The sequence below is a fragment of the Pelophylax lessonae genome, assembly GCF_965119305.1.
Source record: "Pelophylax lessonae genome assembly, chromosome: 4".
Classification (NCBI taxonomy): domain Eukaryota; kingdom Metazoa; phylum Chordata; class Amphibia; order Anura; family Ranidae; genus Pelophylax; species Pelophylax lessonae.
The window spans coordinates 297,630,590-297,654,062 of NC_138771.1; the positions used below are offsets into that span (position 1 = coordinate 297,630,590).

At 43.0% G+C, this 23,473-nt stretch overlaps 1 protein-coding gene across 1 annotated transcript in view; it reads right to left on the reverse strand.

The window, feature by feature from the left end:
* CFAP54 (cilia and flagella associated protein 54) overlaps positions 1-23,473 on the reverse strand; it is a 616,124-nt gene that overhangs the window by 181,505 nt on the left and 411,146 nt on the right. Inside the window, exons 42-43 of the mRNA XM_082253561.1 lie at positions 17,673-17,873; positions 14,304-14,391 (exon numbers count right to left, since the gene is read on the reverse strand). Of these exons, the coding sequence (XP_082109687.1) occupies positions 14,304-14,391; positions 17,673-17,873 (289 nt within the window). The remainder of the gene's footprint in view (positions 1-14,303; positions 14,392-17,672; positions 17,874-23,473) is intronic.

Consider the following 23,473-nt stretch of genomic DNA (forward strand, 5'->3'; position numbering starts at 1 on the left):
CTGGGCAACTAGTATTCAAATATAAAGGACAGCAATGGAGGCCCCTATTCCTCTCATTACAGATCTTCTTTATGTGCTATGTTTATTTTGGTTCATCTTTAGGTTACTTCAAGAAATTGTAATTGCTATCAAAAGCTGCTTGCCTAGTCTTCATGCCATGTTACAGTGGTAGTGGTACAGCTAGGACTATACACTATATATATATATATATATATAGAGAGAGAGAGAGAGAGAGATAGATATACTGTGTATATATATATATATATATATATATATATATATATATATATATATATATATATATATATATATATATATATATATATATATATATACACATACATATATACAGTATCTCACAAAAGTGAGTACACCCCTCACATATTTGTAAATATCTTATTCTATCTTTTCATGTGACAACACTGAAGAAATGACACTTTGCTACAGTGTAAAGTAGTGAGTGCACAGCTTGTATAACAGTGTCAATTTGCTGTCCCCTAAAAATAACTCAACACACAGCAATGAATGTCTAAACCACTGGCAACAAAAGTGAGTGCACCCCCAGCAAAGAATGTCCGACTTGGGCCCAAAGTGTCAATATTTTGCGTGGCCACCATTATTTTCCAGCACTGCCTTAACCCTCTTGGGCATGGAGTTCACCAGAGCCTCACAGGTTGGCACTGGAGTCCTCTTCCACTCCTCCATGAGGACATCATGGAGTTGGTGGATGTTAGAGACCTTGGGCTTCTCCACCTGGGGATGCCCCACAGATGCTCAATAGGGTTTAGGTCTAGAGAGACATGCTTGGCCAGTCCATCACCTTTACCCTCAGCACCTTTAGCAAGGAAGTGGTCACCTTGGAGGTGTGTTTGGGGTTGTTATCATGTTGGAATACTGCCCTGCGGCCCAGTCTCTGAAGGGAGAGGATCATGCTCTGTTTCAGTATGTCACTGTACATGTTGGCATTCATGGTTCTCTCAATGAACTGTAGCCCCCCAGTGTCGGCAGAACCAAAAAAAGTTTATCTTGGTCTCATCAGACCACCGGACATGGTTCCAGTAATCCATGTCCTTAATTTGCTTGTCTTTGCGGCTTTCTTGTGCATCATCTTTGTCCTTCTGGGACAACAGCCATGCAGACCTGATTGATGTAGTGTGCGGCATATGGCCTATGCACTGACAGGCTGACCCCCCACCCCTTCAACCTACAGCAATGCTGGCAGCACTCATACGTCTATTTCCCAAAGACAACCTCTGGATATAACACTGAGCATGTGCACTCAACTTCTTTGGTCGACCATGGTGAGGCATGTTCTGAGTGGAACCAGTCCTGGTAAACCACTGTATAGTCTTGGCCACCGTGCTGCAGCTCAATTTCAGGGTCTTGGCAATCTTCTTATAGCCTATGCCATCTTTATGTAGAGCAACAATTCGTTTTTTCAGATCCCCAGGGAGTTCTTTGCCACGAGGTGCCATGTTGAACTTCCAGTGACAAGTATGAGTGAGTGAGAGCAATAACACCAAATTTACCACACCTGCTCCCCATTCACACCTGAGACTTTGAACCTCTAACGAGTCACATGACATTAGGGAGGAAAAATGGCTAATTGGACCCAATTTGGACAATTCTACTTAGGGGTGTACTCACTTTTGTTGCCAGCAGTTAATTAATGGCTGTGTGTTGAGTTATTTTGAGGGGACAGGAAATATACACTGTTATACAAGCTGTACACTCACTACTTTACATTGTAGAAAAGTGTATTTCTTCAGTGTTACATGAAAAGATATAATCAAATATTTACAAAAATGTGAGGGGTGTACTCACTTTTGTGAGATACTGTATATATATATATATATATATATATATATATATATATATCACTCTACACTATATATAAATATTTATATATACAGTGGGTATAGAAAATTATCACCCTCTTTATAATCACATGTTGTTGCTTTGCAGCCTGAAATTAAGACACAGTTTTTTTTTTTTTTCCAACTTATAACATCCAAGTGAAAGCTATAACCAGTGCTGTATCCTGGCCTAGGCCAACAAGGCCCAGGCCTAGGGTGGAACTTTGCAGGGGGGCAGCAAAAAAAAAAAAAAAAAATATTTCATTATTTGTATAATGACTATGGACTATTTATTATACGAATAAGTGAAATAATCCTATAATTACATTCAGTGGCAGCAAACACAAGTCCAAATATCCTAAAAGAGTCATCTAATTAATCCCATGACATAAGGCTGTACTAATGGGCACTGATAAGGCTGCAATGATGGCCACTGATGGGGCTGCACTGGTGACCATTGATTAGGCCACACTGATATGCTGCACTGATGGGCAGTAAAGAGACGGCACTGATAAGGCTGCACTGATGAGGCTGAACTTATGGGAACTGATGAAGCTATGCTGATGGGCACTGACAGACTGTGGTTATGGTCTGTGGTTTACAGATGACAGAGTCATAAACAGGAAAGGGTGTGGCCTTTTACAGGTAGGGGTGGGTCATAAATAAATTAGGGGGTGCAGAAGTTTAGTCAGGCCTAGGGCAGCACAAAACCTAAATACACCACTGGCTATAACACCAACATGTCAGAAAAAAAATTCAAAAACAGAATCACTGAGTTGGAAAAGGGATTAAACAAAAACTGTGTCGGTCTTCATTTCAGGCTTCAAAGCAGCAGAATGTGATTACTTTAAAGGGGGTGGTTCCTTCCTATACCCACTGTATATACATACAAACACAGTACTGTGCAAAAGTTTAGTTGTGGAAAAAATACTGTTAATTAACAATGCTTTTAATAAATCCAGAAATAGTTAATGAACAGAAGAGATAAAAATCAAATCAATATTTGTTGGGACTACTCTTTGCCTTCAAAACAGCATCAATTCTTCTAGGTACACTTGCACACAGTTTTTGAAGGAGCTCAGCATGTAGATTGTTCCAAACATATTACAGAAATAACCACAGATCTTCTGTGGATGTAGACTTTCTCAAATCCTTCTGTCTCTTTATGTAATCCCACACAGACTCAATGACATTGAGATTAGGACTCTGTGGGGCAAAACCATCACTTCCAGGATGCTTTGCTCTTCTTTACGCTGAAGGTAGTTTTTAATGACATTGGCTGTATGTTTGGGGTCATTGCCTTGCTGCAAGTTAAATTTGGGGACAATCACACACCTCCCTGATGGTATGGCATGATGGATAAGCACTGTATTTGCCTGTAATTCTTAGCATTGAGCACACCATTGTTCCTGACCAAGTCTCCAACTCCATTTGAAGAAATGCAGCCCCAAATTTGCAAGGAAACTCCACCATGCTTCAATGTTGCCTGTAGACATTCATTATTGTACCACTCTCCAGTCCCTCGGCAAACAAACTGCCTCCTGCTACAGCCAGATATTTCAAACTTTTAAACATCAGTCCAGAACACCTGCTGCCATTTTTCTGTACCCCGTTCATATGTTTGTATGCATTGTTGGGTTGTCTAGCCTTGTTTCCACATCAGGGGTATGGCTTTTGAGCACAATTCTTCCATGAATACCACTTCTGACCAGACTTCTCCAGACAGTAGGTTGGTGCACCTGGGTCCCACTGGTTTCCACCAGTTCTGTGCTGAAGACACTGCTGGACATCTTCTAATGTCAAAGGGAAGTAAGCATGATGTGTCTTTCATCTGCTAAATTAAGATTCCCTTGTAAACCACTACATTTATGGACTTCAATGATGCCTATTTCTTTGTGCTTCTTCAAAAAAAGCTTAAAACAGCACATCTTAAAACCCCAGTCTGCTTTGAAATCTTTACCTGGGAGAGACCTTGCAGTTGTAGTTGTAGTAACGACATTGTGTCTTGTTTCTGTGATCAGTCTTGCCATGGTGTATGACCAGTGACATGAAGATGTCTTCCACAACCTCACATTAGTAGCAGAGTTTGGCTGTTCCTCACCCAGTTTTAGCCTCCTACACATCTGTTTCAGTTTATGACTGTGTTTCAACCTACATATGAAATTGATGATTATTAGCACCTGCTTGGTATTACTGGTTAATCATACACCTGATTCTAATCCTACAAGATCCCTGACTTTGTGTAAGGGCTCTTTCACACGGTCCACCTCCGTCGGCGGACTCCGTGCTGCTCAGCGGGGGATCGATCCGCTGATCCCCGCTGAGCAGGCAGGTGACAGCTCCCTCTCCGCTCTGTGTGCAGAGAGGGAGGTGTCAGAGCCCCGCTTGTTTCTATGGGGGAATCAGATGAGAGCGGACCGCCTGTCCACTCTCATCCGATCCCATTCGATCCCCTGGACGGATGGAAAATAGGGTTTCATCCATCCAGATTTAACGGACAGGATTGGATGCGGATGGCAGCGGGTGTCAGCGGACATGTCACCGCTGACATCCGCTGCCCCATAGGGATGCATGGAGGATCCGATCAGGTCCGCCTAAAAAAATTACAGGCGCATCTGATCAGATCGTTCGTGTGAAAGAGGCCTAACTGAACAAAATGTGCAAGTGTAAGAAATGATGCTGGGTTGAAGCCAAAGGGTAGTCACAGCAAATACTGATTTGATTTAGATTTTTCTTCTGTTTGCTCACTTTGCATTTTGTAAGTTGATCAAAAATTACCAATTAAAATATATATTTTTAAGGCGTGGCTAGCTGGACATGTGAGCGGACATGCTTTTGGCGGCTCTGAGCTCCCCTTGATGTGATCCTGCTCCATCCTTCTGATCCTGCACTCCATTTCTGCTTTTTCTCGCTGCGGGTGTTTGGTGCACGGGTCTGGGCACCTCCAGTCGGTATATTAGTGGATGGGGAAGCGAAGAAAGCAGCCTCCGGCCAGAATGAGCGTTACCACCCGGTCCTGCAAAGATGGCCGCCGCTCCACCGCACCGCTGCCTTCCCCGGCTTCTACCCCGGATTTGTTTGGGGAGACATCCGGAGCCTCTCCTTCGCCCTCACCGGGTGCCTCCGCTCCCCTGGAGCTACTCTCCCAGATGTCCCCAAGCGCGGATGGGATGGATGACAGTCCAGTGCGGGAACCCACTCTGACGGATGTCCTTCAGGCCATCAAGGTAAATCATTCTGATTTGATGGGAAAGGTGGCGGAGCTGAAGCTGGATATTATAATTATGCGCCAGGACATGAGTAAAGTTAGGGACCGGGTTACAGAGACTGAGCGCCCCATCAGTGATTTGGAGGACACTGTACACCCCTTGGTCCCTGAGTTTAAACAGTGTGGGAAAAGGTCAAAACGGTGGAAGACAAGATGGATGACCTGGAAAACCCGGCTGCGCCGGAATAATGTTTGGCTGGTGGGGCTGCCTGAGCGGGTTGAGGGGTCTGACCCTGTGCTCTTCCTGGAAAGCTGGTTCCAGCAGGAGTTTGACCAGAATACTCTGTCATCATGCTTTGTCATTGAGCGAGCTCACAGGGTTCCTGGTAGGCCTCCCCCCCCCCGCATTGTGATAATCCGCTTACTCAACTACAGGGACAGAGACTCCATTCTCCATTCTGCCAGACTTAAAGGAAGCCTGCGGATTAATAATGCAGTGGTTTCCCTTTACCCGGATTACTCTCCTGCGGTCCGCACTTTGCGTGCAAAATACTAACAGGCCAAACAAATGCTGCGGGAGAAGGCTATGCAGTACTCCATGATGTTCCCGGCTACCCTCCGAGTCGTCCAACAGGATAAAGCTCACTTTTTTCAGTCTCCTGCTGCTGTCATTTCCTGGCTGGAGTCCCTTCCTCCCCCTGGCTGGGTGCCCGGAAGCCGTATACCTGTGACCTGAACTGTCTCCTCGGCTGAAAATTCTGTTTGAGGTCAGGATGGTTGTTGCCCGACCTGGAACTTCTGATTTTTTGGAGTGTCGGGTTGGCATGCTGCCTTGCTGTGAGGGGAGCTCCCCCTCTGTGTTCTCAGGGCTGCCTTGTCTTGCTCCTTTTATTTTGAACATATAACTTTTGTGTTTTCAATTGTTTTTACTGTGGGCACTGCCCATGCTGGACCTTGCCAGCTGAACCTGGCTGGCCACGTCCTTCTGCTCTCAGGCATTTTCTTTTGTTTTGGGATAAAGCCCGTGCCTTGGTTTTCTTTTTTTCAGTGTTTTTGTTAGGTGTCTGGGCAGGGGATTCAGAGGGGTTATTTTGTTTTCTCCCCCCCTCCTTCTCTTTATTTTGTGTGCCTGGGGGACAGGATTACCTTATTCGTCCTGTCCCTCATGCATCTCATTTCCAGGTTTCTTTGTTGTCTGTATCTGTGTTGTGTGAGTGTGTGTGTCTGCCTTCCTGTTGCCTTCCTCTGCCCTCAGGGCTATGCAGCTGTGCCGGGGGACACTGATTTCTGGGGTTCCCGCCCCACCGTTATCTTACAAATGTCAAGGGTCACGTGTGTCTCCTGGAATGTAAGGGGTCTTAACTCTAAATTTAAGACTAAGTCTTTGTCTGTGTCAGTCGTACCTGGCTGGTTGTCTCCCCCATCTGTCTTAGGGTTGGGACCACTTATGATGCCCTGCTAGGCTTGTCCCACTGTTGCCGTTACGGCTCCTATGCAATCCAGTTTTTGAGGTCCCCCCCAGGCCCCGTTGGCCTGTTGTTGTATTATCTATGCTGCAATGGTTTCCATTGATTCTTTGTATATAACCTAACATGTTTTAATGACATTGCTTTGAGTTTTTCTTCGTTCTGTATTGTTCTTGAAAATTTATAAATAAACACCTTTCAAAAAATATATATATTTTTGAAAGAATTCTTACTCTACAGCATTGCTTCACACCTGCCTAAACTATTAGCAGTAATATATATATATATATATACACATACACACAAATACACACACACAAAAAACATATCCTTAGCAGTAAATGGTCCATTCACATAACTACTATGTGTCTAAATTGTAGAAATACAACCCAAAATTTAGAGCATCAATGGGCTCACAAATTGGAGTGATTTGTCTAGATAAGGGTCATTTTAAAAAGGGTTTGGGCTAGTCAAGCAGTGGATCTTAAAATGTCCCCTTTTGGATTTTAAAATAATAGTAGGAATGTTTTCACCAAAGCAAGCAAGGTTTTGACTACAATCCATTATACCATTTATATTCAATCACATAACAATAAAACACACACAGCGAGAGAAAAAAAAGGAAGCTGCAGTTTTCATTCTGTGTACTTAAGCTGCCCTTACACTTTTAACACAATTTTGTTTAACAAACATTTACAGTGTGTGATTATATAAATTAATTTCAAATGCAATGTAAAGCTGTAATGGATTATAGCTTTTATCTGTCAGCTTGATAACTAAATTGCTATAATAAATATGGTACATTCCAAAGAATGTCATTTTTCACACTCTAATGTAAGAAGATAAACAGCTATACCAAGGGAAAACTGACAAGAAAGTTAACCCATTGTGAGGCATTACAAGTTGATATTGTGAGTTATAGACTTTTAGTTTCAATGTGTTTTTGCTTGACTGTAAGCAAATAATGCAGCAAATACTGCCCCACAATAGCAGGAGCACTTCCTTTAGAATGGGATGGAACTTTAAAAAATACTAAAGTGCTATCAAATAAATATACTGACTTTACCGATAAATAGGAAACACTATATAGGTCCAATATAAATACTTGTGGGGGCTAGTCCCAATACAGGTCCACTTTATTGCACACCTCCGAGTGGCGGGGAGTCGGGGACATACCCGTAATCCGAGGCAGGCGGCCAGAAGAATATGCGGTAGCGGCCGGTAATCGGCCGCGGAGAGGCCAGCAGCAACCGGCATCAAAGCGGAGGGACACTACACTAGTGACAATCATGCGCACGGAGCGGAGGCCTCAGCCCACCGGGCATATGCCCGGTCTGCCCTATGGCCAGTCCGGGCCTGCTCCCCAGCAGCATATAGTTGCTTTCCTTCTACCTGCATCACCCCCGCTTTGTTCAGCTACATGGAGTGAAAAAAGTCCTGTGTAAGCTAAAAGTCACAGGAGTCACAAGTTTACACAAGGCTATGGGCTCCCATGTGACATCACTGATATGCCAAATGCTGTCACATGGACCTCTATCCACAGAAGTTCTGTGAATCTATTTCAGTTTTTGGTGCTATACTAAGCATATTGAGTGAGCGAAGAAATGCTAAGTATGTACTACTGGGCTTAGGGGGGTTAATGCAAACTGTTTGCTTTACTCTGAATGGGCCTAGTACCAGTGTGCTTTAAAGATCAACTGTAGACAAAGCGTTTTTTTTTGTTTTTTGTTTTTTTTCATTCAGTGGGGGAAGTTAGAACATCTTTAAGGTTTTTATTGTTATTTTGGACCCTTGCGGAGATTTCACTTTACTTTGTGTTCTGCCCGACACCCTTACCCAAACAGAAAGGTAGCAAAGATTTTACCAAAGTGCACAGAGATAGCAATAAACAACTGAGAGAGATAACCCTTAAAAAAAAAAAATAGAGGGGTGCAGAAATTAGTTCTATGCCACCCTGAGTGTGCTAAGTGACCAGGTTTCAGTCCACCTGTAAACTGGACACAAATATCCCCAGTCCAACCATCCTGTCCCAGTGCTGAAGCAAGTGCCGGATGCTCTGCTCTCAGTGCACTGTATCACCAGAGAAGATTCCAATCCTGTGTTGGTCCAGCAAAGCAGTGCCCGCCTGTACTCTCTCTGCATTCTCCCTGACTCCTCTGCCTGCCCCCCCTCCCCCCGCACAGTGAGAGGAAAATAATGCTACAGTAGAGCTGCTCCATCTCCCAGCTCTGCCCCCAAACTGTGGCTCCCACACTTCCTGGGTCGCAGCGGCTTCCGCCTGTAAGGCAAGCTAATTGGGGTCTTTAGGGGCAGGAGACACTGATATGAGGGGACATGAGCTAACTGGTTCTATAAGTGGGATCTAACGAAGGTCTCTAAAAGGGATGGGGGGGTGCTAATAAAAAGGGACTCTGACCTAATTGGTTCTGTAAGGGTGGGCACTGATATAAAGTAACTCTGAGCTAATGGGGGGTCTCTAAGGGGGGGGGGTGCTGACTGTTGCTCAAATGGTTGGTGACCAACCATTAAATCAACCATTAAATCAGCAGTCAGTATACCCCCACTGAGAGTCCTTTTATATTAGATCAGAGTCCTTTTATAATAGCAACCCCTTTAGAGACCCCCCCATTCGATCAAAGTCCCATTATATCAGCACCCCCCTTTAGAGCCCCCCTATAGATCAGAGTGTTCTTATATCCCCCGCCCCCTTAGAAACCCCCATAAGGGAGGGGTGCTGATATAAGGGGACTCTAATCTAACGATGGTCTCTAAGGGGGACCACTGTATCATGAAAGGGGGGGATGACACCTAGTGTGGCCACCTGTCTGAGATTCACGCAAGAAGTCCAGATTTTGAGTAATGTGTCCAGGTTTGGGTCCGCCGGCCTCTTTGTTATATGGGGATGTCTCTTTTCTGGAATGGGATGTCTCTTTGCTGAACATTTGGGGATGTATCTTTACTGAATTGGGCTGAATCTTTACTGCACTGGGCCATCTCTTTGCTGAATATATGGGGATGTCTATTTACTGCATTGGACCATCTCTTTGCTGAATAATTTGGGATGTATCTTAGCTGGATTGTGATGTCTCTTTGCTGAATATTTGGGGCTGTCTCTTTGTTGGATTTGAATGTCTCTTTGCTGAATAATTGGGGCTGTCTCTTTGCTGAATATATGGGAATGTCCTTGCTGGATTGGGCTGTTTTTATGCTGAATAAATGGAGCTGTCTCTTTTCTAAATCGAGCCGTCTCTTTCCTGAAAATATGAGGATGTTTCCCTGCTGGATTGGTCTGCCTATTTGCTGAATATATGGGGATGTCTCCTTTCTGGAGTGGGCAGTCTCTTTTCTGAATATTTGGGGCTGTCACTTTGCTGGATATATAAGGCTATCTCTTTGCTGAATATATGGGGATGTCTCTTTGCTGCTCTTTGGCCAAAATAAAATTCCTTACTGGTAAATCGTGAAAGCACTGATGACTTGAAATATGCTTTTCATTTTTATATATTAAATTTTTAGAGTGTTAAAATAAAAGTGGGTGCACTGAAGGACTCAGCGGGATGTCCAGTAAGCAAATATAGGGGGGCGGCCAGTGGGCAAGCCACAGGACGTTCGCAGCAGCAGAGCAGGCATAACAGTCCCTGGGCCCTCATTCTTAGGTAAGGCACACCAGTATAACATATATTCTTCCCTTATTATATTCATTCAATAATAATAAATATATACTGTAGTATATTTATCAAATAAAATACAAAGACCACATATATATGTATGAATAATACTAAAATGTACCATAAGGGGTTTAATACTGTACTAGTGGAAGAGACTCGGGGAGTGCTAAAAGTCCACGGGTTAGGTGGTGCAAATTACTTGTCTTGCCCTGGGCGCTGACAGCCCCACGCTACGCCACTGGTTAGATCCCCAATCTATCCAAACAAAAAATAAATAAAAATTGTCTGGGGTTGGGCTTTAGGGACAGTGGCTGAGGCTGACAGTGGCACCAACAGACTGATCTATTTCTAAGATACCACTGAAAACTCTTTGGCACCCACATACTTTTGAGTGTACCAAATGCCTGGTCTCTCGCTGCACTTTGTGGTTGCTTCCATCACTACTGTTTTAAACACAGTGGTATCTCAGGAATACAGAGGAAATCAGCAGCACAGGCAGCAGGACAGGTAAGTAGTAAAGGACTTCTTTTGCAGGTAGCAATTTATTTTATTTTATTATTAAGCTAACAGGGTCGCTTGCATTTCTCACCTGATTCATTTGTAAGTTTTTAAAGCCCAACTGTAGTGTAAAAAAATTACCAAGCCAGGGTGCCTCCAAACACAGCATCTAATATCATACTTTTATTGTTGTTTTTACAGCTTCTTCCAGCTACATAAAGAAATTCCCATGCTTAGCAAGAGGCTACAGCTAAAGACTGCATGCTGCGTAAGAGCAGAGGTCTCTATGAAGTGGTCTGACACCCCTGCCGTGTCGCAACTACAGCTTTGCAATCATTCACGGTCACTCTTTCTACTGACTGAAGCCTGTCAGAATAATATGACCAGAAAATGGCATCTGTAAAATATGGATCATGACCCTGTTATTTCTTCACTATTAAAAATGCCTACTATGCTCACAAATTGGTCAGAAAATATTACAAACCTATAGTCTGGAAGCCTACTGTAATTGACACAAGAATCATTATGTTATTTACTCAATCAGTGTAATATTAAAGGGGAGACATCTAAGCCTGAAAGAAAGCTATAACCCACTCCCAAAGACAGAGGTCTGGTAGTGGTTGCTACCTCTGCTACTCTGTGTTTATATTGCTTTTTCACTGTACCTGCTCCTGTACTAGTTTATAAAATATTATATTAGCATTTAGATACGACCAAACAAAGTATGTTCATAATTAATACCATTGCTTTATTTATAGAGATACACATATCACTTCCTTCCCATCACTTTCCATTTGCTAGCAGAGTGAATTATAGCCACCGGTCCACTGACTATGTACTCCCTCTGTCACTTTAGGGTCCTCAACCTAGGTACCCCCTTTCACCATTAACTGTCACTGGTTCCCCGATCCTCCACCGGAGTGGTCCCCTCTAACTTTAGGCAGACCCCCAGGGGCAATCCTCAGTACTCACGACCTCTGTAGGCTTTCCTGGGACTGGACCCCTCTGACTCTTCGCAGGTTCTTGGCACACTGGATCCCCTCAGCTTAGTTCAGCACTCTCTCTGAATCTGCAGGCAAAACACCCCAAGATCCTTTTTCTCAGACAGGAGGAGAGACAGCCGTTCTCTCCCTCCTGGGACTCTGCTTCCGCCAAAGACATTGTGTCATGCGCCACCCCCAAACTTATACCCACTCCCAGAATCCTTTGCAGCATAATCTGCCTTCTGGGGTAGTTATAAGCCTGGATGTGTCCCCTGATTGGGTTTCCTCCACTGCCCTATGAGAAGCCTCTCACAGGAGCCAGTGGGGAGACTCCCCCTTCAGCAGGCACACCTGGAAACCATGACACCCTGACTAAACAAATCACAGCCCTCCTGTTAGGCAGACAAGGCACACTATACGTTTACCTAGCACCTACCTGTAGGGTGCTACATATAAATACCTTTTTTATTTATTTATTTTTTTATAAGTGACCATATTGTATTGATATCCTGCACTGGATATACGAAAGCTGTCACAGGAAGCCATGTTGTTCAGAAGCAACCATTTTGTTCAGAGCGGCCATGACAGTCTGGCAGCCCAGATATACACCAGTGATATTCTCCCCCTTCCCACCTCAATTCCCTAATGGAATGCAGGGTTTTACACTTCAAAAGAACCGTTATCTCAAATCAGAGATATGAAACCTCTAATTGCTATCAGGGATAGGATGTCTGTTCTTCCTATCTTCATATTTATATTGGCCAGGCAACACACTGACACCTTTGCTGACATTGTGCAATGTGCTGGGTGTTCAGTGTGACCCTGCGCCTTTAGGGAGGGGTGGGGCTCCCTCTAGTCACCTGTCCTCCATCTATCCATTAGAATCCATGTGCTCTCATTGTGGAGACTCTTAAAATTGTAGAGTTAGGGACTGCAGATATCAGGGTGCCTTGCCGTGGCCTGCAGCTTACGCATGTATTTGCAAATATGTGCAACTAAACCCCTGTTTCTAACGCATACTGTTAGACAGGTCAATTCGGTTGGTCGCTGGCTGGTTGGTAAGTTGTGACTGGAAATCCCCTTGCTTTTTTGATCTGTTCTTCCAACAGGCCTGTTGTAAAACTTTGAACAAATCCATTAAGGATGGCCAAAACTGAGTCGTAAATAGCACTCAACCAAGCTGTTCATTAAAAAGCTTAATAGATACACACAGGATTCATAAATGTAGACAGGAACATGACACATTAACAATAAGTATATCTTTGGATAAGAAATGTCATACTGATCAAATTAAGACCATGCATGACCACCCTATCACATATAGAATAGAAGATAGAGGGCAGATATTCCGGTGGAGTTGTTTCCTCTGACGTCACCCGCTGCTGTCTCGAGCATCTGTTGGGCTGTCTGCCGTTGTGCAGAGCCCTCGTCGCTATCTTTACCCGATGGATGGATGTATTACTGCCTCTTTGCTTGTAAGTGCGATTCTTTATTAAATGTTATTCAAAGCACTTAGAGGCTTTGTCTATTTCTTTTATACTGCATATGGAGTTTTATTCAAACGGACCGGAGTATAGGAGGCAAGCTGTTTTCAGAGATCAGTGGAGGAATCTGTCATACTGCTTTGTTTGACCCGCTGGTAAAACAGGGGTCAAACTTTGAGGTGAGCGCAGTGGTGTGCTTCTTGGTGAAGGGATTTACTGATTGGATTCTGTATGACCTGCCTCTTTTAGCACTTTTTACGGATTTATCTGCCTCTGATGACTCTCTGGGACTTTTTACCATTATTGATGGACAGTTTTAATATGTTCCTATTTTATTAATGTACATATTATTTGTTATTCATATTTTGATTTGCGCTGCACCAATTTTTGCAATAATTTCTGTGAGGGAAACTCTGTGTATTCTGGTTCGGTGTACAGCCAGCATTTCATTTTTATATTTGTGTTTTATCACCTGTCTGCGCTGACTGTTTCTTTTGTATTCATGGAGAAACAGCAGTACACTGATCTTCCCAGTGAAAATCTGTCCAGGGGTGGATGTCAGCATAAGTCTGGGAGGACAAACAGGTTTCCATGCCCTGGTGTGGTCAATTCCTAATAGGGCAGCAGGGGGGCAGGCAGGATCACCAAGTATTTTACACAAGGGAAGCAATGCAAAAATAAAAGCATACCTTTTGATACAGGTACATGATACAACAGACATATATCAGGAATACAACAGTTGGGGTAACACACACTTTAAAAACAGTATAAAAAATAGCTTGGGGTTATTAACACTAGACCGCATCTTCCTATGTGTTTACAGGAAAATGGCAAAGTATTCAGTAATGACAATGTCAGACACATTGCATTAGATTACAAAAAATGTACAAAAAAAGTACAAATCAACCATCAGCTGTGCAGCCCTACATAAGGATATCCAAGCATAAGACCTTGAGCAGGTAAAATTGGAATCGTTGTCCAAAGCAACAAGATTGCAAAAGTAAATATGTGAGTACAAGTTTCAAAATGAAACCATGAACCTACTTGGTTGTCACTTGCAACCTCTTCTGTTTATTTACTAAGCCAACCTTGTTAAGCATACTATACTATATCTGAGACAATTGGTTAAATAAATATTACCTTTTATTCCCTGCATACAGATAGAGATTGCCAAGTTCATGGAGGGCTTGTGCTTTAAGACTCTGTTGTCCGTCCGAATGGAGGATTTCTGTTTTATAAAGTTAATAACAATTATGAAAAAAACATGTAATATAAATTTTATATCTACTTTGTGCAAACAAAAAATGCAGAGTTCTGTGAATGACTGTAAACCCTTCACTTCTCCACGACCATGGAGATTAGCAAAACTTCACATACAGTTCCTGCAGACAAAAAGTTGTGATCTTTATTGCCTATTAACTAAGTAAGGGCCAGTGTTGATGAGCTTTGGGCTTTTGTTGATGGCATTAGTTTGATGTCAGTTTAGGATTCTTCAGAATTAATTGACTGGTGCATTCTATCTGCAGATGACCTCTTTCTCATCTGGATTTGACCTGAAGCCTGCTTTGCACTCCCATAGACTTGTATTGGAATGCAAAACCCATCTGAAGCAAACAAGCTATCACTAACCTCTCTGGCTGCATGTACTTTATAAATTGGATGAAAGATTTAGCACTGGGAAACACTTTTTGAAAGATAAAAAGTGCATTTTATATACAATTATATAGATCAGACCAAAATGAGGGACACTTGAGGAGGAAAGAGGGACAGAGTGACTTTGTTCCAAATCAGGGACAGTCCCTTGAAATCAGAGACAGTTGGGAGCTATGCTAATGGTCTGTCAGAGGTCTCATCAAGGGAGCCCGACTATGTATGACATTTCCATCCATAGACGCTGTACTACAGTTGCAAGGGATGAAACAGAATATAAGAATTGATGATGAATGGATGATTGATAGCACTTCCCCCCATTCATTGATCGTATTTAAGTCATAGAAACTGTAGTGCAGCTTCTATGTATAGAGCAGATAGTCAAAAAGGGCAGGCATAGTCAGGGTCCCCTAATGAGAGCATGTGAAAGCCAGTTAGTTATATTAACCTCTACTGCACCAGAAGATTATGGCGGTGGAGGTGGGGGCATGGACTAGGCAGGATTTCTACAAACAGAAGTGGAATCAGCACAAGGGACACATCCTGATGTCTGTAAGTTATATCCCTTGTACTGATTCTTATTTTTAGCTACATTAGGCTTTAAACTGGGTTCACACCATTGGGCTGGGGTAATGCTGTGTAAGCATGTTGCAGTGCACTGCAAAACACATTGATGCATTAATGGGTTACGTGGCACTATATTTACAAATAAAAAAGTAAATGTTTTGTGTATTTGGTGTCGGTGCAAGAGGGGCTTGGGAACTACGGGGGAGAATGACATTTTGTGGGAAAGGATATTTAATTTGTGTTGGGGTTGTCTCTTGGAGGAGTTATGCAAATATCTAAATGCCTTGATGTGATGTCAGTCCCAGAAGTAGGTGTTCCAAGCAGAGTGCATTTGCATGCGGGCCACTCTAGGTAGCGACCCTATGCACAGGTGAGTACAGCCTGTTGCATTAGGGTGTGCGCCCCAAAGCTCAAACACACATGCCTTTCTCTGGAGCATCAGCTATCAGAGCAGAAAGTGCTCTGGGCTGAGTGGCTTCCTATTCATTCAAAAACTGGGGCATAGTAAAAACAGTTTACTATGCTTCAGTTCTGAATAGACACAGTGAGCGAATGTGTTCACTGTGTTTGTTAAGAAAAGGAAGGGGCCAGTAAATAACATATTTACTTGTCCCTTCCCCTGCTCCCCATCCCCACAGCAGCTGGGGAGAGAGGAGATGAGGGAAGCCAGCAGCACTGTGGGGCAGGGGGCCAAAAAGGGGGGCCCAGGCAGTAGGGAGTAACGGGACCAATAGTGATTATGGTGTGCCCAGTCACACCTGGCACACCCCCTGTACATGCCTATGACCCCCTGTTATGCTGAGTCTCCATGACTGAAAGAACTAAAATCCAATAAATTAAAGTGGTTGACATTACGGCTGGGGAGCAAAAGACCAGATGGCACTGGACATCCTCCAGGAAATAAGGCAGATTCTATATGGCTTGCTGCAGCTTGTAATGCATGCCATGAAAAGCTCCCAGTGTGCAGTAAAATCAAAGTAAGAAATGTCAGTACAGGAGGGGAGCCTGAAAGTAAGGTTATAGGCTCATCTTTAAAGTGGTTGTAAACCTCCAAGAAAAAAATAAATAAATAAAACACAGACAAAGACACAATGAGCTAGTATGCATTGCGTTTATTTTTGCGGGACTGCGACATTGCAGCGGACAGATCGGACCCTTGACTGACATTTTTTACACTTTTGGGGTTACCAGTGACATTACTGCAGTAATCAGTGCTATACATATGCACTGTTACTGTAAAAATGACACTGGCAGGGAAGGGATTAACTGTATTGGAGAGGGAGGGGTTAAGTGTGTCCTAGGGGCGTGTTTCTAACTGTGATGGGACATGGATACTAGTGTAAAAACAGAGATCAACGGTCCTACATAGTAGAACCGTCTGATCTCCATTTTTACACAGGGGAGAATGACAGGCGGCTTGTTTACATTAGCCGCCTTGCCTTTCTCCCTTCCCGGCGAACGATCGCGAGTGACCGGCGGACACCAGGTCCGCTGGTCACACGAACTGACTTGTTAGGGAACGAGCCGGGGCGGGTGCGCACTCGCCCGCTATTGGCTCACAAGCCGGTGACAGGCTAGTGACGTACCGGTACGTCACTTTGCCTGGCCGGGGCTGACCCCTGCAGTATATGTACTTGCAGCGGTCGGCAAGTGGTTAATGTGTTATACCTTTATGGATAATATGATTATAATTATATGAAAAAAGTATAGAAATGGTTGTCCCTACCAAAAAAAAAAGCTAGCAAAGATGTGTATGCTGTGCTGTTATTGGAGTATGTGCACAAATACATTTATAAAAATAAAAAAAACAAAAAATACTGAGGTATGAATTACTTCCAGCTACAATATACAATGAGAGGCACAACTTCCATTGGTTAGAAAGGGCTGTGTTTTTTCACAGGACCTTTACTTATTAGGTTAACCTATAATTTGTTTGTGCGGAAACAAATTTGCAAATAAATGAATATGTCAGTAAAAGATAAATGATGTATTGGCAAGTGCATAGCATACTACAGCAGGGAGCAGTGTCTGGGCTGACAATATTTAGCTCTTGTTGGGAAGCTGAATTGTTCATAGAATGGTAACACTATTAAATCCCATGTGCATACTAATCTATCCCCTCCCCCTACGTTTCAGCCAGAAGATTAAACTAACTTGATATATTTGGGACTATTTACCTGTCACTGTCTGGCTTTGCATTACTTATTGGATCTGGAAGACATTAATCCCCAACCCACAGATTAATTGATCTAACAGCGCGGCTTATTATCAGTCAAAGAATTAATGTCTTACCAATAGTCTTGTCATAGGAAGTTATAACAACTGAAAGTTGTGAAGGAGGGATTGGTTTGTTTTCAATAGAACCCACAGAGAGAAATTCATCTTCTGAAAGGTCTGGAGGGACAGACCGGTGAGCTTGTAATGCCCCCGCAGAGAAACCAACTTTTCCATAGGAGGTGTTCATATCACTCAGCCTTTCTTGAACATTATAGTCTAAAAACAAAATACAATTATGACAAATCTCAGACTGTGTACAAATGATCTAAACAAAGATAAAAAAAAAAAAAAAAAATATGCTTGCAAGCTACATACAACAGCATAATCAGCAGATCTTGGCATAGATAGCTTATAATCAAGCCTTCGCTGAAATAATTGTAATTATGTCTCCTGATTGTCGCACAAATCCTGGTGCAATCATACTTTTGTAGGCTGCCTTGGTGTCATATCTTTAGTCAGCACCCTCTTGCATCATTTTTGTTTGTGAGCTTCATAGAACACTTTGACTTTACTGCATGTTCTAGATACGGCTCTATGTACATATGATAATATGTCCTTTTTTAAATATCTGGTGTTATCTCCTTTAATGGGTAAGAGACACATATATAGACGTACATTAAGGATTTGATCTGACCTTTCCTGTGTTTTCCCATTACCCAATTGTTGGTTTATGGATGTAGATACTCATATACCCTCATATGGATATTTACACGGTAATATTTTACCCCTCTTTTTACTTACATGTACATCTTCTATACCCACTTAGATTCTCCATACATCCTAACCATACAGTGCTGTGCAGCAATATCTGTTTTGTGGTTGGTTCCCGTGTTCACCCCGGGGGGGCTGCCCCTACCATGCGGTCCAGGATCTACATTATCGAACAGCCAACTGCATGCCTTTCAGGTGTGGTACCTTTGACTAGACCGTTCCTTCTGACCAATTGATAGGTTATGTATCATGATGTATATTTACAATATCTATAATATTATATGTATTGTTTCTCATATTATATATTGTACATATTTCTTCCAGCAATTATAACTGATGCTTGCATAACCCCTCACTCAACTGCCCCTGAGGAAGCGGCCTTTGCCGTGAAACATGTCGGGCTACAGTTTTGGGCATCATCGGTCTCTACACAGATACTAACCAGGGGATTCTACTTCTGGCTGGTAAAGGGTCTATAGTTGCTTCTATTAGCCCCTGTGTAAGATACAGCATTGCCATCTGCATTCAGTGTACTATAATATTGCTTGTATCTTGCATGTTTTTAACCTATGTTGTAATAGTGTTTTGTCTTACTGAATACAGTATACATTTTATGTTTTTGTGTTTTCAATAAAATTATTCATACTTTTTATACATATCTTCTTGGCATATTTGTCTAATGACGGCACCCTACTAAAAAGTCCCCCCCCATGCGCCCCTTCCATGTTCTTTTCCTTTCTATATATGCAATTGGGACGTGGGGCCTTTCTTCCCAAAACTCTACCCTTTGAGCTTTTCCCCCCTTTTTTCCCTTAACCGCTTGCCGCCCGCCCGCCGTCATATGACGGCGGAGCGGTGCGACCATTATCCTGGGCCGCCGTCATATGACGGCGGCACTTTAAACAGGGCAGGCGCGCGATCGCGTGCGCGCCGCCCTGCACTGCCGGTGTCGGGGTGTCCCCGGGACAACCCCCGTCACCGGCAGGGGGGAAACAGCCAATGGGCGTGGCTGTTTCCCACGTGATCGGCTGTGTTCCAATGACACAGCCGATCACAATGAAGGCGCCCACAAGATGACCGCGCATGCGCGATCGGGAGCGCGCAGCGCGGTCATGTCGGTGGCACTGTGTTCCGTAGGAACACAGCTGTCACCGGCGGTAGTAAACAGTCACTGACAGTGACTGTTTACTATGTGATCGGCTGTGAATCCATTCACAGCCGATCACAAAATGTAAACAAAGAGCAGTAACTCAGTGTTACTAGCTCTTCTCCCCTCATACAGTTTCCAGTATGAGGGGAGCAGAGCTAGAAATAGTGAGTTACTGCTCTGTACACATGTCACAAAGTAAAAATCACACTAATAAAGGTCCCCACACAGTCCTCAGCCCCCCCCCAATGTCACCTGTCACCCAACAGTCACCTCATCAGTGCCCAGAAATTGACACCCATAACGTTCACATGTGAGCGTAGCGATCGCAGGCAGAATCACAGCGATTCTGCCCGCGATCCGGAAATCATTGCAAATCGCGGGACGCCTGTGCGTTGCCCGTGATTTGCAATAGCACCCCAAATGCTGTGCGATGTTGCCGCCATTTCCGCCTGCCGAATCACGGTAACATCGCGCAAACATCGCATGACGCCCAAAAAAGGTACAAGAGTTTCTTTGGGGCGTCATGCGTTGTTTGCGCGATGTTACCGCGATTCGGCAGGCGGAAATCGCAGCAACATCGCACAGCATTTGGGGTGCTATTGCAACTCACGGGCAACGCACAGGCGCCCCGCAATTTGCAATGATTTCTGGATCACGGGCAGGGGGGATCGCTACGCTCACATGTGAACATAGCCTAAAGTTCACCGGTCACCAGAGACTGCCATCAGTACCGCCGTACACCATCGCCCGTCACCTGTCACCCATCAGTGACCATCGCCCGTCACCTGTCACCCCATCAATCACCGTCACCTGTCATCCCATCAGTCATCGTCACCTTTCACCCCATCAGTCATCGTCACTTGACACCCCATCAGTCATCGTCACTTGACACCCCATCAGTGATCGTCACTTGTCACCCCATCAATCATCGTCACATGTCACCCCGTCAGTGATTGTCATCTGTCACCCCATCAATCATCGTCACCTGTCACCCCATCAATCATCGTCACCTGTCACCTCATCAATCATCATCACCTGTCACCTCATCAATCATCGTCACCTGTCACCCCATCAGTCATCGTCACCTGTCACCCCATCAGTCATCGTCACCTGTCACCCCATCAGTCATTGTCACCTGTCACCCCATCAGTCATCGTCACCTGTCACCCCGTCAGTCATCGTCACCTGTTTGCCATATACATGAAATCACTTACTGACCGCCTAACGACTATATGCGTCGGCCATTAAAAGCTAAATACTGGGGTTATGGCAGCAGATAGCCCCCATAACCCCGGTATTTTTTGAAACGGCGGGCGGTCGGCTTTCAGATAAGGGTGGTCCCAGTGGCGGATTCGCTGCGGAATTACCCTTACGGTGCAGGGGAAGAGGTGCCCCCCCCCCCTCCTGCCACGTCCCAGACGTTTTCCCAGCTTACCGGACCCGCCGGCAGTGGGGAAAACTATCCTCAGAGACAGGAAGTCGAGTGAGGGCAAAATGGCCCTCATTCAACTCTATGGTCTTGGAGGACCGGAGCTACGTCAAAAGACGTTGCCTAGCAACCGGTTTAAAGGGCCGCTTTTTTTTTTTGCTTTTTTTTTTTCCTCTTTCAACAATTTTTTTTTTTTTTTTCTTTTTTAGTGTAGTTGTGAGGTGTGAGGTCTTTTTGACCCCAGATCTCACAATAAAGAGGACCTGTCATGCCTATTTCTATTACAAGGGATGTTTACATTCCTTGTAATAGGAATAAAAATGATCAAAACATTTTTTTTTTTTAAACTGTGTAAAAATAAAAAAATAATAAATAAAATAAATAGGAAAAAAAAAAATTAAAGCGCCCTGTCCCCGTTAGCTCGCGCGCAGAAGCAAACGCATACGCAAGTCCCGCCCACATATGTAAACGGTGTTAAAACCATACATGTGAGGTATCGCCGCGATCGTTAGAGCGAGTGCAATAATTTGAGCCCTAGACCTCCTCTGTAACTCTAAGCTAGTAACCTGCAGAAATTTTTAAAATGTTGCCTATGGGGATTTTTAAGTACCAATGTTTGGCACCATTCTGTGAGCATGCGCAATTTTGAAGCATGACATGTTGGGTATCTAATTACTCGGCGTACCATTATCTTTCACATTATGGAAAAAAATTGGGCTAAATTTACTGTTTTCTTATTTTTTAGTTCAAAAAAGTGAATTTTTTTCAAAAAAATCGCATTTGGAAGACTGCTGCGCAAATATGGTGTGATAAAAAATATTGCAACGATCTCCATTTTATTCTCTAGGGTCTCTGCTAAAAAAAAATATATAATGTTTGGGGGTTCAAAGTAGTTTTCTAGCAAAAAAAATGATTTTAGCTTGTAAACACCAAGTGTCAAAAATAGGCCCAGTCTTAAAGTGGATAAATGGACAACTTTGTGTAAAGCGCTACTTGGATGTGAGGCCTATGTATGTGGCCAGGCTGTGAAAAAGTGTTACACATGTGGTATCGCCATACTCAGGAGGAATAGCAGAATGTATTTTGGGGTGCAAGTTTTGCTATGTACATGCGATGTGTTAGAAATATTGCATAAATGGACAGCTTTGTGTAAAAAAAATGTGTTTTCATTTTCTTTCCACATTTTCCAAAAACTTGTGGAAAAAAATGACATATTCAAAAGACTCATTATGCCTCAAAAATTATACGTTGGGCTGTTTGCTTTCCAAAATTGGGTCATTTTATGGGGGTTTCCATTGTCCTGGTGCTCCAGGGCCTTCAAAAGTGCGATAGGTTGTCAGGAAATGATATGTGTAATTTGTGCTCCTAGAATGCCGGACGCTGCTACTTGAATGTTAGGCCTCTGTATGTGGCCAGGCTGTGAAAAAGTCTCACACATGTGGTATCGCCATACTCAGGAGGAGTAGTAGAATGTGTTTTGGGGTGTAGTTGCAAGTATACATGTGCTGTGTGAGAGAAATAACCTGTTAATACGGCAATTTGTAAAAAAAAAAAAAAAAAAAAAAAAAAAATCTTCATTTTGCAAAGTATTGTGGGAAAAAATTACAACTTCAAAAAACTCATCATGCCCCTTATCAAATACCTTGGAATGTCTACTTTCCAAAAAGGGGTCATTTGGGGGGTATTTGTACTTTCCTGACCTTTTATTGTCTCAAGAAATGAGATAGGCCTTCAGTACATCAGGTGTGATCAAGTGTGATCAATTTTCAATGATTCGCACCATAGCTTGTGGACTCTATAACTTTCACAAAGACCAAATAATATACACTTATTTGGGTTTTTTTTACCAAAGATAAGTAGCAGTATAAATTTTGGCCAAAATTTGTAAAGAAAAATTACTAATTTGCAAAATTTTATGACAGAAACAAAGAAAAATGCGTTTTTTCACGATATTTTCAGTCTTTTTTTATTTATAGCACAAAAAATAAAAAACCCAGTATTGATCAAATACCATCAAAAGAAAGCTCTATTTGTGTGAAAAAAAGGACACAATTTTTGTATGGGTACAGTGTTGCATTACTGAGTAATTCTCAGTCAAAGTGTGAGAGCGCTGAAAGCTGAAAATCGGTCTGGGCAGGAAGCGGGTGAAAGTGCACTGTAGGCAAGTGGTTAATGGCAAATTATAGGTTTTATCTGGATAGTCCATCACTACTGATAGGTATTATGCAATGATATACTGAATTTATAGCCCATCAGCCAGAAACAAAATAATGGTTAGTAAAAATCGGACATCTTTATAGTACTGCTCTGCCACATACATACCCAGAAAAAGGAATAATTTTTGTAGTGCGGCTTTGTAAACCGTTAATTTATTTATTTTTTCTTGTTTTTTTTCTTGTTTTGTTGAGGCTGTTACCTCTTGCAGTCTTCTAGAAATGTTATATTACACAAAACACTTAAATCCTTCTGTTACCATGGAAAGAACTATACATTTTATAAGTGTCCTATATTAAAGTGAGAGCTTAG